Genomic DNA, 13,240 nt, shown 5'->3' on the forward strand with positions numbered 1-13,240 from the left:
CAAGATAATCGCTATACACAGTATCGGGACACTGCTACTATGCAAAAATTAAATTAAAAAAAATTAAAAAAAAAAAAAAAAAAACAAAAAACAAAAAAAGTTTACTAGAGAGTTTGTAAAACGGTGCAGAAACGCACAATGTGAACAGAGTGATACAATAATAATACAATTTTATAAAAAAAAAAAAAAAAAAAAAAAAAAAAAAAAAAAAAAAAAAAAAGGTTTACTAGAGAGTTTGTAAAACGGTGCAAAAACGCACAATGTGAACAGAGTGATACAATAATAATACAATTTTAGAAAAAATAAATAAAAGGTTTACTAGAGAGTTTGTAAAACGGTGCACAAACGCACAATGTGAACAGAGTGATACAATAATAATACAATTTAACACGCTGGCGCTGTGAGGTGATTAAAGGTGATGTTACAATTACTGTAAGCAGCACAAAAGATGTTACTGTGATCTGGGAAGGTTATCAGTGGACTAATAGATCAATGCGCTAATAAACTAGGGTAAATCAAAATGAGCAGATTCATGATAGGCATTGCAAATTAGTATACACGCTGAAATACCAGAGATATACGCGCAAAGGTGTACCAGAACGGCATAGTAAGAATGCCATTTATGTCAGACAGCGATATAAGTAGTACACAGAATAATACAATAATATCTATGGATAGATAAAAGGTATGAGATATTACACTCATCGGGCTTAGTAGAGACCAAGCATTCAGAGTCAGTTGCTATCAAAGTGACTCATAAAGAAACGCAGTGAGTTATAATTGATCAAAATATTCAAACCGCCGCTATGTCGCTTACCAAGCTGTAGCCTGGGGGGTACCTGAAGCAAATACTAAGTATGATTGATAGTAGTATATTCATATAAGAAATGTGGATAGTAAGGCAGATTATAAAGAGTTTAATGACTACATTGTCAGTACAGTACCAGAATAATCACACAAACTGAAGTATAGTTCCAGTGTTTGGGTAACGTGTAGGATTCACAGAAAAGCAGCAAACGTAAATCCCTCATTGAGGCCTCCTGGGCTGAGAGATCCAAGGCGATGGATCCAACGTGCCTCCTCCTGTAACAACTTGCGGTCAAGGTTACCTGCTCTAGGGCCAAGTTTGACTTGCGTAATGCCCCTGTTCAGTTAAATAATTCTCAATTGACACTTCTACGCAGGGGTCTATCCTTTACCCCCACTCCATTGTATGATGAGTTTACCTGGACCAAGGACGTGAACCTATTTGCCAGAAAAGTGGCCTTATATAAATACTTTAAAAATAATACCCTGAATATGGGAGGAACTGACAGTACAGAACAGAATACACTGAGAGATCTCGAAACTCTCCTATATGAAAATGAATTTGGACCCATTACAGCAGTTGGTCCCTTCTCCTCATTACGTCCTAAGTCCAGGCTTACCCCACCATTTTCACAATATGCCCATATAGACGTTTTTGTCAAGCTAGTATGTGCTGACTTGAAGAAAATCAGACCAGATAAAAAAAGAGCATTAGCTAATCTCAGTGAAATGGAAAGAATAGCATTGGACGAATTGTGTCACAATGATAGAATAACCATAAAACCCTCCGATAAAGGGGGCAACATTGTGGTCATGGACCAGGATGACTATGTTGCCATGGTCCATAGACTGTTAGATGACACCACTACATATATGATCCTTGAGAAAAATCCGACTGATCTGTTCCTCAGTGCATTATACACGTTACTTGATGTAGCCAAGACACAGAATATGATTAGTAATGAAGAATTCAAACGCATCTATAACCCTACTCCTACACTAGCGACATTCTACGCACTGCCGAAAATCCACAAGATGTCTCGCCCAATACCGGGTCGACCAATCGTGTCTGGCAATGATAGTCTTACCCAAGGCATTAGTATGTACTTGGATGAAATCCTTTCGCCATTTGTCACCTCCCTGCCTTCATTTCTAAGGGACACGAAGGATACCATCAACAGGATCCAGGAGATTCATGTGACCTCTTCTACATTTATTGCCAGTATAGATGTAGAATCACTTTATACTAATATCCAACACCAATTTGGCCTCACAGCAGTTGCACATTTTTTGGGTACCAAGGGAGTTCAATTTCATGCTCATAACAAATTCCTACTATCACTACTCCGGTTTCTTCTCACTCACAATTATTTTTTATTTGATCACAAATTTTATTTGCAGACCAAAGGAACAGCTATGGGCACTGTTTGTGCACCTACCTATGCAAACCTATTTTTGGGGTGGTGGGAGGATACCTTGGTCTTCACTGACACTTTAGCTTCATACACTTGTCACATCCTGTTCTGGGGGAGATATATTGATGATATTCTCCTCCTTTGGGATGGGGACCTAAACACATTTCACGACTTCATGCACACACTCAATTCTAATCATATAGGCATGAAATTTACCCACGTCATTCATAAAAAGGAGATCATCTTTTTGGACCTAAAAATCTCTCTGGATCCTGCTGGTGGTATCCACACGGATATCTCACGTAAACCAACGTCCACTAATAGCCTGCTGCACTGGGACAGTTATCACCCCCCTGCCTTAAAGAAGGGAATCCCAATAGGGCAATATCTCCGTGCCAAACGTAACTGCTCGGACGAGCAGTCTTTTGAATTGGAGTGTAATGGGCTTTTCACTAAGTTTTTGGCACGTGGATATCCCAAAAAATGGCTACACAAAGCGTATGCCAGAGCGAGAGCCACTGATAGAAGAGATCTATTATGTGAACGTAAATCCGTTACTGATCAACAATTAACAGTCACTGGCAAATCTGCTGTAATGACCAGTGTAAGATGCATTGGGACCTTTGATACTGGCTCCAAACAGGTTCGTGATATTCTTGAACGTCACTGGCCGGTTCTCCTGGCAGACCCTGACTTACAGGGTGTTGTTCCTTCCACACCAAACATCACATATCGAAGAGGTAGAAATCTACGTGACTATCTGGTGCATAGTCATCATTCTGGAGTGATTTCTGTGTCAAAAAATTGGCTGAAGACATCGGTCACTGGTTCTCATCCATGTGGCCGATGTTCTTTTTGCCACTTAATGGCTACTACAAAAGAATTTACCAATCCACTTGATAACAGATCCTATCGGATTAAACAATTTATTAATTGCCGTAGCAAGGGAGTTATTTACATAGCCAGCTGCTCTTGTCCTAAGTTATATGTAGGGAAGACAATACAAGAATTACGGAGGAGAATTTCTAAACATCTAAGCACTATAAACCAAAAAGAGGATACACCACTGTCTAGGCACATCCGTCTTGTACATGATGGGGACATTCGCTCCTTGAAATTCTGGGGCATTACGCAAGTCAAACTTGGCCCTAGAGCAGGTAACCTTGACCGCAAGTTGTTACAGGAGGAGGCACGTTGGATCCATCGCCTTGGATCTCTCAGCCCAGGAGGCCTCAATGAGGGATTTACGTTTGCTGCTTTTCTGTGAATCCTACACGTTACCCAAACACTGGAACTATACTTCAGTTTGTGTGATTATTCTGGTACTGTACTGACAATGTAGTCATTAAACTCTTTATAATCTGCCTTACTATCCACATTTCTTATATGAATATACTACTATCAATCATACTTAGTATTTGCTTCAGGTACCCCCCAGGCTACAGCTTGGTAAGCGACATAGCGGCGGTTTGAATATTTTGATCAATTATAACTCACTGCGTTTCTTTATGAGTCACTTTGATAGCAACTGACTCTGAATGCTTGGTCTCTACTAAGCCCGATGAGTGTAATATCTCATACCTTTTATCTATCCATAGATATTATTGTATTATTCTGTGTACTACTTATATCGCTGTCTGACATAAATGGCATTCTTACTATGCCGTTCTGGTACACCTTTGCGCGTATATCTCTGGTATTTCAGCGTGTATACTAATTTGCAATGCCTATCATGAATCTGCTCATTTTGATTTACCCTAGTTTATTAGCGCATTGATCTATTAGTCCACTGATAACCTTCCCAGATCACAGTAACATCTTTTGTGCTGCTTACAGTAATTGTAACATCACCTTTAATCACCTCACAGCGCCAGCGTGTTAAATTGTATTATTATTGTATCACTCTGTTCACATTGTGCGTTTGTGCACCGTTTTACAAACTCTCTAGTAAACCTTTTATTTATTTTTTATAAAATTGTATTATTATTGTATCACTCTGTTCACGTTGTGCGTTTTTGCACCGTTTTACAAACTCTCTAGTAAACCTTTTTTTTTTTTTTTTTTTTTTTTTTTTTTTTTTTTTTTTTTAATAAAATTGTATTATTATTGTATCACTCTGTTCACATTGTGCGTTTCTGCACCGTTTTACAAACTCTCTAGTAAACTTTTTTTGTTTTTTGTTTTTTTTTTTTTTTTTTTTTTTATTTTTTTTAATTTAATTTTTGCATAGTAGCAGTGTCCCGATACTGTGTATAGCGATTATCTTGCTGTCCGGCATATACGGCATTCTGATTCAGTCATGCCAGTACACCAGTGTGTCTGTCTCCGTGTGTAGACTCGTACACTTATCTACAGTGTCCATGATAACTCTGCCTATTATGTCTTTCTACCCTATAAACGTATTGATCTATAAGCCCACTAATAACTTCTTTAGATCATAGTAATATTGTTGTGCCGCTCACAGCAACTATAATATCGTCTTTAATCAGGGCACAGCGTTTGTACCTAGAATGGTACTATTACTAATCACATTCGTTACTATCCCATCACTTTTCTCACTTTGTGCCTCTGTGCACTTATCTATAAACTCATCGGTGACCTCTTTCTTGTATTATAGTAATGTTATAATTATATGTACAGCGATTACCATCAAGCAGCCTGGTGTGCTTGTGCACTTGAGTGCTGTTCATTGGTGGCATCTAACTAGTAAGTGATTGGTGGCAGAATCTGTCAATCAACGGAGGAGGAGGCTCGGTCCTCTATTCCTCCTTGGATAGGCTATCGACTGATTGTGGACACATGTTCAGCTAGTTGCAGTGAATACTTAATGAGACTGACACCGCCGCTCGCTGTCATTGGCCCCGATACCCCTGAGGACGCTACATCGTAGCGAAACATGTCGGGGGGGCTTCTACCTTTATTTTAATAATTGTCCTATTGACACCTTGGAATCTAACTAATAACTAGTTCTCTGTGGTTGTGGTACTTAACCCTTACTAGACAGAGCTCTTACGTCTGGCACTGTGCTAATTGCTGTCAGAAATGGACATTAACTTTTAAATTTCATGTAGTCTGTCCTTGTTGCAAATTGAATAAAGACTTTTTTATTTTATTTTTACTCTTTAATAATGGTTGGAAAACAGGGCTGGAGGCATATGTAACCACATTGAGAAACTATGGGCAACTTCCGAGCCCTTTCTTAATGATGGCGTGGCAATGTACGATCAGACAGCATATGGGAGTGCTATCACCTGCTGTGATAGCAGCACACCAAGTGATAGCCCATTTTTCATTTTTGACTAGCATTTTCCTTTTATCCTCTTAAGGACTGGATCGTTTTGGGCCTTCAGGATCAAACCAATATTTTTCTTTTCTTTTCATTGCTGTGTTCCAAGAACCATAACATCTTCTTTTTTTTTTTTTCCCGTGACATAGCTGTATGTTGGCTTATTTTATGCAAAATTAGTATTAGTTTCTATTGGCACCATTTTGGGGTACATATAGTTTATTGATTAACTTTTATTCATTCGGAGGGGGGTGAATGAAAAAAAATAACAGAACACCACCATTGTTTTTTTCAATTTTTCTTTTTTTTTTTCTTCTTTTTTTAAGGCGTCTTTTAACTTTTACTTGGCAGTATTTTGCATCCGTATTCGTAGGCCAAGACCAGCAGTGGCTCCAAAATACGGAAAGAGGTATAAATCTTTCCATTATACTTTTCTCTGTGTATGTTCCACTCCTGGTTTTGGCTTCATAATACTGAAGCAAAATACTGACCAAAATACTTTGTGTGAAAGTGGCCTACTTTGATTACTGTAATGTGATAACTTTATTCTATCGTTATGATTGCGGCGGTAGTTATAGTTTTTATTTTTACATATAATTTATTGATTGTGTATTAATTTTTTGCGGGAGACGGATTGGAAAATAAATTTGGCATCTTCATCTTTGTTGGATTTTTTTTTTTACATGTTCCATGCGGTAAAAATAATAACTTTTTTATTGTACTGATCGTTACGTTTGCAGCGACACCAAATGTTTTGTTTTTTTATGTTTTTGTGTGTCTGCATTCTGAGAGCCATAACTGATACATTTTTTAGTTAACATAGCTGTATGAAGGCTTGTTTTATATGGAATGAGTTGTTTATTGACTCCATTTTGGGTTACATCTAATTTATTAACTGTTCAAAAAAACTTCGATTTAAAAAAAAAAAAAGTTCCTGAAGCCAGTTGTCTTACAGCCAGACTCAATATCATGAGTAGGAAAGGCGGCTGATCTGGAACACATATATAGAAGAATTTTTTTTATACATTTCTCATAGTTTTGATTGCAATATGAGACAAAATAAGAAAGGGGGAGATTAAAATGTCTTTTTTTTTTTAATGTTTTTGTCTCTTTTCTATGTTTAGTGTTCCTTTAAACTGCAGGGGAAACATGGCATTATATTTAAATTATCTGCAGCAAAGACTTCGAAGACTCTGTCCTTTCGCTCTTTTTTTTTTCTCTTACTTTTTATCTATTTGACTGTCTATGTGTTCCCTTGAAAGTATAATTTTTATATGTACATATTTGTCTGCTTTTTATGAACCTTTTACAATTATTTCCCTCAGGAGTTTATTATAGGAAATGCACTCTGGCTTCAAAATCAGACATCAATCACAATACCAGATTATTTTGCTTTGAACTACCTCAGTTCTGTCATCTTCAGGTTCCTGTGGGACATCACGTTTACCTCAAGCTAACAATTACAGGTAAATTAGCTCGGAAAATATAGACTGTGTGTATTATGTGCGTACATCGGGGCGTTTTTAATACTTTCACTAGCTGGGCGCTCTGAAGAGAAGTAACATCCTCTTCTCTTCAGAACGCCCAGCTTCTGACAGTGCAGATCTGTGACGTCACTCACAGGTCCTGCATCGTGACGGCCACATCGGCACCAGAGGCTACAGTTGATTCTGCAGCAGCATCAGCGTTTGCAGGTAAGTCGATCTTACCTGCAAACGCTGATGCTGCTGCAGAATCAACTGTAGCCTCTGGTGCCGATGTGGCCGTCACGATGCAGGACCTGTGAGTGACGTCACAGATCTGCACTGTCAGAAGCTGGGCGTTCTGAAGAGAAGTGGATGATACTTCTCTTCAGAGCGCCTAGCTAGTGAAAGTATTAAAAACGCCCCGATGTACGCACATAATACACACCCACTTGGACTTTTACTTTTAAACACACCCACTTGGACTTTTGCAAGCCTCATTTGCATAACTACAAAAATGGTCATAACTTGGCCAAAAATGCTCGTTTTTTAAAAATAAAAACGTTACTGTAATCTACATTGCAGCGCCTATCTGCTGCAATAGCAGATAGGGGTTGCAAAATCTGGTGACAGAGCCTCTTTAAGATATGTATTTGGGGCACTTGAAAACATCAAAATGCTGCAATGTACACTATATAGCCAAAAGTAATTGGACACCTAATTATTGAGTTAGGGGGTTTCAGCCACATATATTACACACAGGTGCATAATATCAAGCACACAGCAATGCGGTCTCCATAAACCAACATTTCTAGTAGTAGAAGTCGTACTAAAGAGCTTAGTGACTTTAAACGTGGCACTGATCATAGGATGTCACCTTTGGCAAAAGTCAGTTCATGAAATTAGCTCTGCCCCATCAACAGAAGTGGAAGCATCTAGGAGTAACAACCGCTCAGTCTGAAATCACAAGAACTGTGCGTCCGGAGCTTCATGAAATAGGTTTCCAAGGTAGAGCAGCTGCACACAAGCCTAAGCTCACCATGCACAATGCCACGCGTCAGCTGGAGTGGCGTAAAGCACGCTGCTGCGGGGTTGCAGTGGGCATGCACTTCTATGCATCTTGTGCTCATGCCCACGTGCAAGAAGAAATCTTCTATTTTATAGGTTTAGGTATCTTTGCACAGTAAACATTTGGATCCATCCGCAAAAAAAATCAGCAAGCTATGGATTTATTCAATGGATACTTTATTTTATGCATACATTTGATACGTACATAAAATAAAAAGTATACAGTTGAAAATATGTACACGTCTGACACAAGCATGGTTTTAACATAGCCAAGAAACCTGACTAGGTGTGTTTGCCATATTTAATATTTAATAGTACACATTTAATTATTTCCATTGGAGAAAAGGAGTATAGCTGTCGACATGGTCTGAGAAAAAGTAATGGGTGTGAAGTGTCTTTCTAATATCGATTATTTGATCTTTATTCAGGAATTATGGGTATGGTGTGTGGAGAGGAGACATTAAAGGGGAATAAATTGAAAGACAAAAATCACATGCAACAGCTGTGGGGGAAGGCAAAGGATGAGGTATTGATGAGGGGAAAATACAAATTCCCCATGAGGGTGATAACTCGCCCTGAATGTGTAGTTTGTGTTATTTCTAAAGCACAAACTGCATCAAGTAATGGCATTAAGCATAAATAGGAAAAAACTGGAGCATGATCAAATCACACAATGTTGTGATATAAGAAAGTACACACTTCTTCAATTCTATGTTTTTATTCCCCATGGTTTAATGTGTACTCAGGACGCAGATACTATTGAATGTGGCAGTCGCCTGGGGAATTAGTATGTAAGGGCCTTCCGGCCCTGGTCATGGGGGGGGTTCGTGGTGCTGTGAGGCCCGGTCACAATTGTGACCACTGTGACCCCGATAGCCATGCAACTGCTTTTAACGATTCAGGGCTTTGAGAACACAGATTTTTTTCATCACTTCGTTCTCCGAGAACATTTTTATTTTTCTATCGACATAGCCGTATGAGGGCTTGTATTTTGTGGGAAAAGTTTACTTTTTAAGGGCACCGTTTTGGGGTACATATAATGTATTGAACAACTTTTATCGTTTTTTTGGGGGGAATGGAAAAAAATAACAATTCTGCCATTGTTTTTTCTATTTTGTTTATACGGCTATCACCGGGTGGTATAAAAAAACATATTTACTTTATTCTGAAGGTCAGTAAAATTATGGCGGTACCAAATTTCTGCACAATAAAAACACAATTTGTTTTTGTGTCGCCGCGTTTTGAGACCCATCATTTTTTTTCTTTTTCGGTCAACAAAATTTCGTGAGGGCTTGTTTTTTGTGAGCTGTATTTTTCATTGGTACCATTTTGGGATACATAGGAGTTATTGAGTAACTTTCGTTCCTTTGGGGGGTGGGGTGAGCGATGAGGGAGAATTTTTTTGGGTGGGCGTTTAACATTTATTAACCATCTATGTAACTTCTTAAATAAGTTCTATATGTCAAGCACAAAAATATGAAGCTGATTTCAAGAGAAAACAGCATCTGAAACCAGTCAATTTTGGAGCTAATTTTCATAGCGTGTTTGAAATTTGCAAGTGTTTTTGAAGCATACTTTAAGGCGTATTTTTTAAGCATTTTTTGTAGTGTCATTGGAAAATCAGCTTGTAAATCGTTTCAAAAAGTGACTCACTTCGTTTTTACGAAGCGTATTTTTAGGAGGTGTTTTTTAATTCAGCAGCATAAATATACACCGCATATGAGCTACACAGTGTATTCCCCACTAAAATCAATGGGAAGCTGTTTGCAAGTCTATTTCGGAGGGAATACGATCACTTTACACTCGGAAATACATCTGAAAATAAGCAGTGTGAGCATACCCTAAGCTTTAGGTCTGATTGCATTTCATCAGTCATTGCTTTTTTAGAAACCATCATATTCTGTGCAATTAATGTTTTTATTTGTTCCAGGTATAGAAGTTGTAAAGCCATATACACCTGTGTCCCAGGACTTAGTCATGGATTCCATACAGTCCATGCACTATAATAAGAATTATATTTACATGATGATTAAAATTTACACAAATGGAAGTTTTACGCCCAACATTGATAAATTGAAAATAGGTAAGACATTTTGGGTTTTTGTGTAGAAATGTTTGTATGAAGATCAGGGGCAGGTATGTGACTTTTAAATGTAATTGTAGTATAATCTTGTTTAAAATGTAAATCTATCTTTTATGTTTTACCTTTCATGTAGTATATTGGATAAGTGCAAAATACTTCCTACACAGCATGTAGTGTTTACAAGAAAATATTATATACTAGTCTCTCAATGATTTAGAATATCATCAAAAATTTTATTTATTTCAGTAATTAATTCAAAAAGTGAAACTCAAATATTCTATAGATTCATTACACACAGGGTGATCTATTTCCAGTGGTTTTTTTCTTTTAATGTTGAGGATTATGGTAACAGTTAATGAAAACCCAAAATTTAGTATCTCAGAAAATTAGAATATTATATAAGCCCAATTTCAAAAGTGATTTATAATACCAAAATGTAGGCCTACTGAAAAGTATGTAAAGTATATGCCCTCAATACTTGGTCGGGGCTCCTTTTGCATGAATTACTGCATCAATGCGGCGTGGCATGGAGACGATCAGCCTGTAGCACTGCTGAGGTGTTATGGAAGCCCAAGTTGCTTTGATAGCGGCCTTCAGCTCGTCTGCATTGTTGGGTCTGGACAATACCCCATAGATTCTCTATAGATTCTCTATGGGATTTAGGTCAGGCGAGTGTGCTGGCCAATCAAGCGCAGTGATACTGTGGTTATTAAACCAGTTATTGGTACTTTTGGCAGTGTGGGCAGGTGCCAAGTCCTCTGGAAAATGAAATCAGCATCTCCATAAAGCTTGTCAGCAGAGGGAAGCATGAAGTGCCCTAAAATGTCCTGGTAGATGTCTGCGTTGACTCTGGACTTGATATAACACACATATATATATATGTGTGTGTGTGTGTATTGTAAGGGGGCAGCCCACCGGATCGCTGTCTCCTGGGGTAGACAGGCACTTTTGGCACAGTAAGGCTGTGTTCACACACCCTATTTCCGGACGTAAATCAGGCGTTTTAACCTTGAATTACGTCCAAAAATACGGGTCCAATGCGCCGGCAAACATCTGCCCATTCATTTGAATGGGCTTTTCGATGTTCTGTGCCGACGGTCTTTTTTTTTTTTACGTGCCGCTGTCAAAAGACGGCGCGTAAAAAAGACGCCCGCGTCAAAGAAGTGCATGTCACTTCTTGAGACGTAATTGGAGCCGTTTTCCATTGACACAATGGAAAAACCGCTCCAATTACGTCCGTAATGGAGGCTGCGAAAAACGCCTGCAACATGCCATTACGTCTGTAATTTCAGCCGTAATCGACGCTGCCGTGTGAACATACCCTAAGAACAGACTACAGTCCAGTCACAGTGTGGTACTACTGGCCTCAGCGAGTTTTATTAGGTAAAAAAGCTGTAGCAGAAAACAAATGAATACATAAAGTAAATCCTAGGCCGTCTGGCCACTAACTAAACATGCAGTTCCTAACTACAAAGAGCTGAGCCTAGAGCTCCAACTCCCAAACACAACATCACAGTTGCTTTACTCACATCCAGCTTTCCCAGGAGAAGAGAGAGAGACTGAACTCTGCCTCTGTTTAAAGCATACCTCAGCTGTGCAGGTAATTAGCCACAATGCAATACCTGAAGTGGCTAGTGGAATAGCAACCCTCCCAACTCTCCCTATTCCAACAACCAGGCCCTTTTACACAGGTTTTCCAGAAAACCCTTGAGCAAGGAAAACACATTTTCCTTCTAGCTCAATTCCCTGACTGTTTTAAAATGTATATGACAGGAACCTGGGTGAGATGTACACTCCGTCCACTACTTTCCCCCTGGTCTTGTCACAGTATGTAAAAAAAGCAGCACCGTTTCTCAATCTGTGTAGTTAGTGCAATTGTAATGATGGGGTAGGGAGACAGACAGGTGAGCCCTAATCTACCCGCCACTCAGTCCCTGCCTACTTGCACGGCCCGTCCTAGGCGACGGCGTACAACTGGGCGACAGTCCCTACGCTCAATATGTGCACGACAGACAAACAGACAAGGGTACACAGAAGCTAAGGGAAATGGGGCATTTGCCCACGGCAACACCGTGAGCAACAGGCGTAGTGAACGAGCCGAGTCAAACCAGAAGTGTACAAGGTACCAAACACAGAGCAGGAGCGTAGTCAGTAAAGCCAGGGTCATAATGAAGCAAGGTCAATAATAATAGCAGGAGCAGCAGAGCCAGGAAACACTCACAGGCAAAGACAAGCAGGAAATGAAGTTATAAAAAAAGGCCCAATTAATGTCAAATCACATTTCTGATAATAAAAGTGAAAAACTGACCGGCAAGTTAAAGTGTATGTTCACAAATGCCAGAAGTCTAGCAAGCAAAATGGGGGAGCTGGAGGCCTTGATACTGGAAGAAAATATAGATATAGTTGGTGTTGCTGAAACATGGCTGGACTCTTCACATGACTGGGCTGTAAATCTACAGGGTTTTACACTTTTTCGGAAAGACAGGACAAATAGGAAAGGTGGTGGTGTATGTCTGTATGTGAGAAATTATATGAAGGCGAGTCTGAAAGAGACAATAGTGGGTGAATACTGTGAGGAGGTTGAAACCTTGTGGGTGGAACTAGAAAGGGAGGTAAACACTGAAAAAATTACTTTTGGTGTAATCTATAGACCCCCCAATATAACTGAGGAGATGGAAGTTCAGCTATATAAACAGATGGAGCGGGCTGCACAGGCGGGTACTGTAGTGATAATGGGAGATTTTAATTTACGGGATATTAATTGGTGTCATGGTTCAGCTTCAACTGCAAAGGGGAGACATTTCCTAAACCTGTTGCAGGAAAATTTTATGGGCCAGTTTGTGCAAGACCCGACTAGAGGTGAAGCTCTGTTGGATCTGGTCATTTCTAATAATGCAGATCTTGTTGGGAATGTCAATGTTCGTGAAAACCTCGGTAACAGCGATCATAATATAGTTACATTTTACCTATACTGTAAAAAACAAACGCAGGCTGGGAGGGCAAAAACATTTAATTTTAAGAAAGCCAATTTCCCCAGGATGAGGGCTGCAATTCAGGATATGGACTGGGAAGAACTAATGTCAAATAATGGAACAAATGATAAATGGGAGATTTTGAA

General features: G+C 39.1%; 1 protein-coding gene across 1 annotated transcript in view; it reads left to right on the forward strand.

The window, feature by feature from the left end:
- Window positions 1-13,240, forward strand: part of CYB5R4 (cytochrome b5 reductase 4) — a 269,520-nt gene that overhangs the window by 147,817 nt on the left and 108,463 nt on the right. Inside the window, exons 11-12 of the mRNA XM_075862092.1 lie at window positions 6,834-6,974; window positions 9,970-10,122. Coding sequence (XP_075718207.1) covers window positions 6,834-6,974; window positions 9,970-10,122 — 294 coding nt within the window. The remainder of the gene's footprint in view (window positions 1-6,833; window positions 6,975-9,969; window positions 10,123-13,240) is intronic.

This window comes from Rhinoderma darwinii, chromosome 4 (assembly GCF_050947455.1).
Source record: "Rhinoderma darwinii isolate aRhiDar2 chromosome 4, aRhiDar2.hap1, whole genome shotgun sequence".
Classification (NCBI taxonomy): domain Eukaryota; kingdom Metazoa; phylum Chordata; class Amphibia; order Anura; family Rhinodermatidae; genus Rhinoderma; species Rhinoderma darwinii.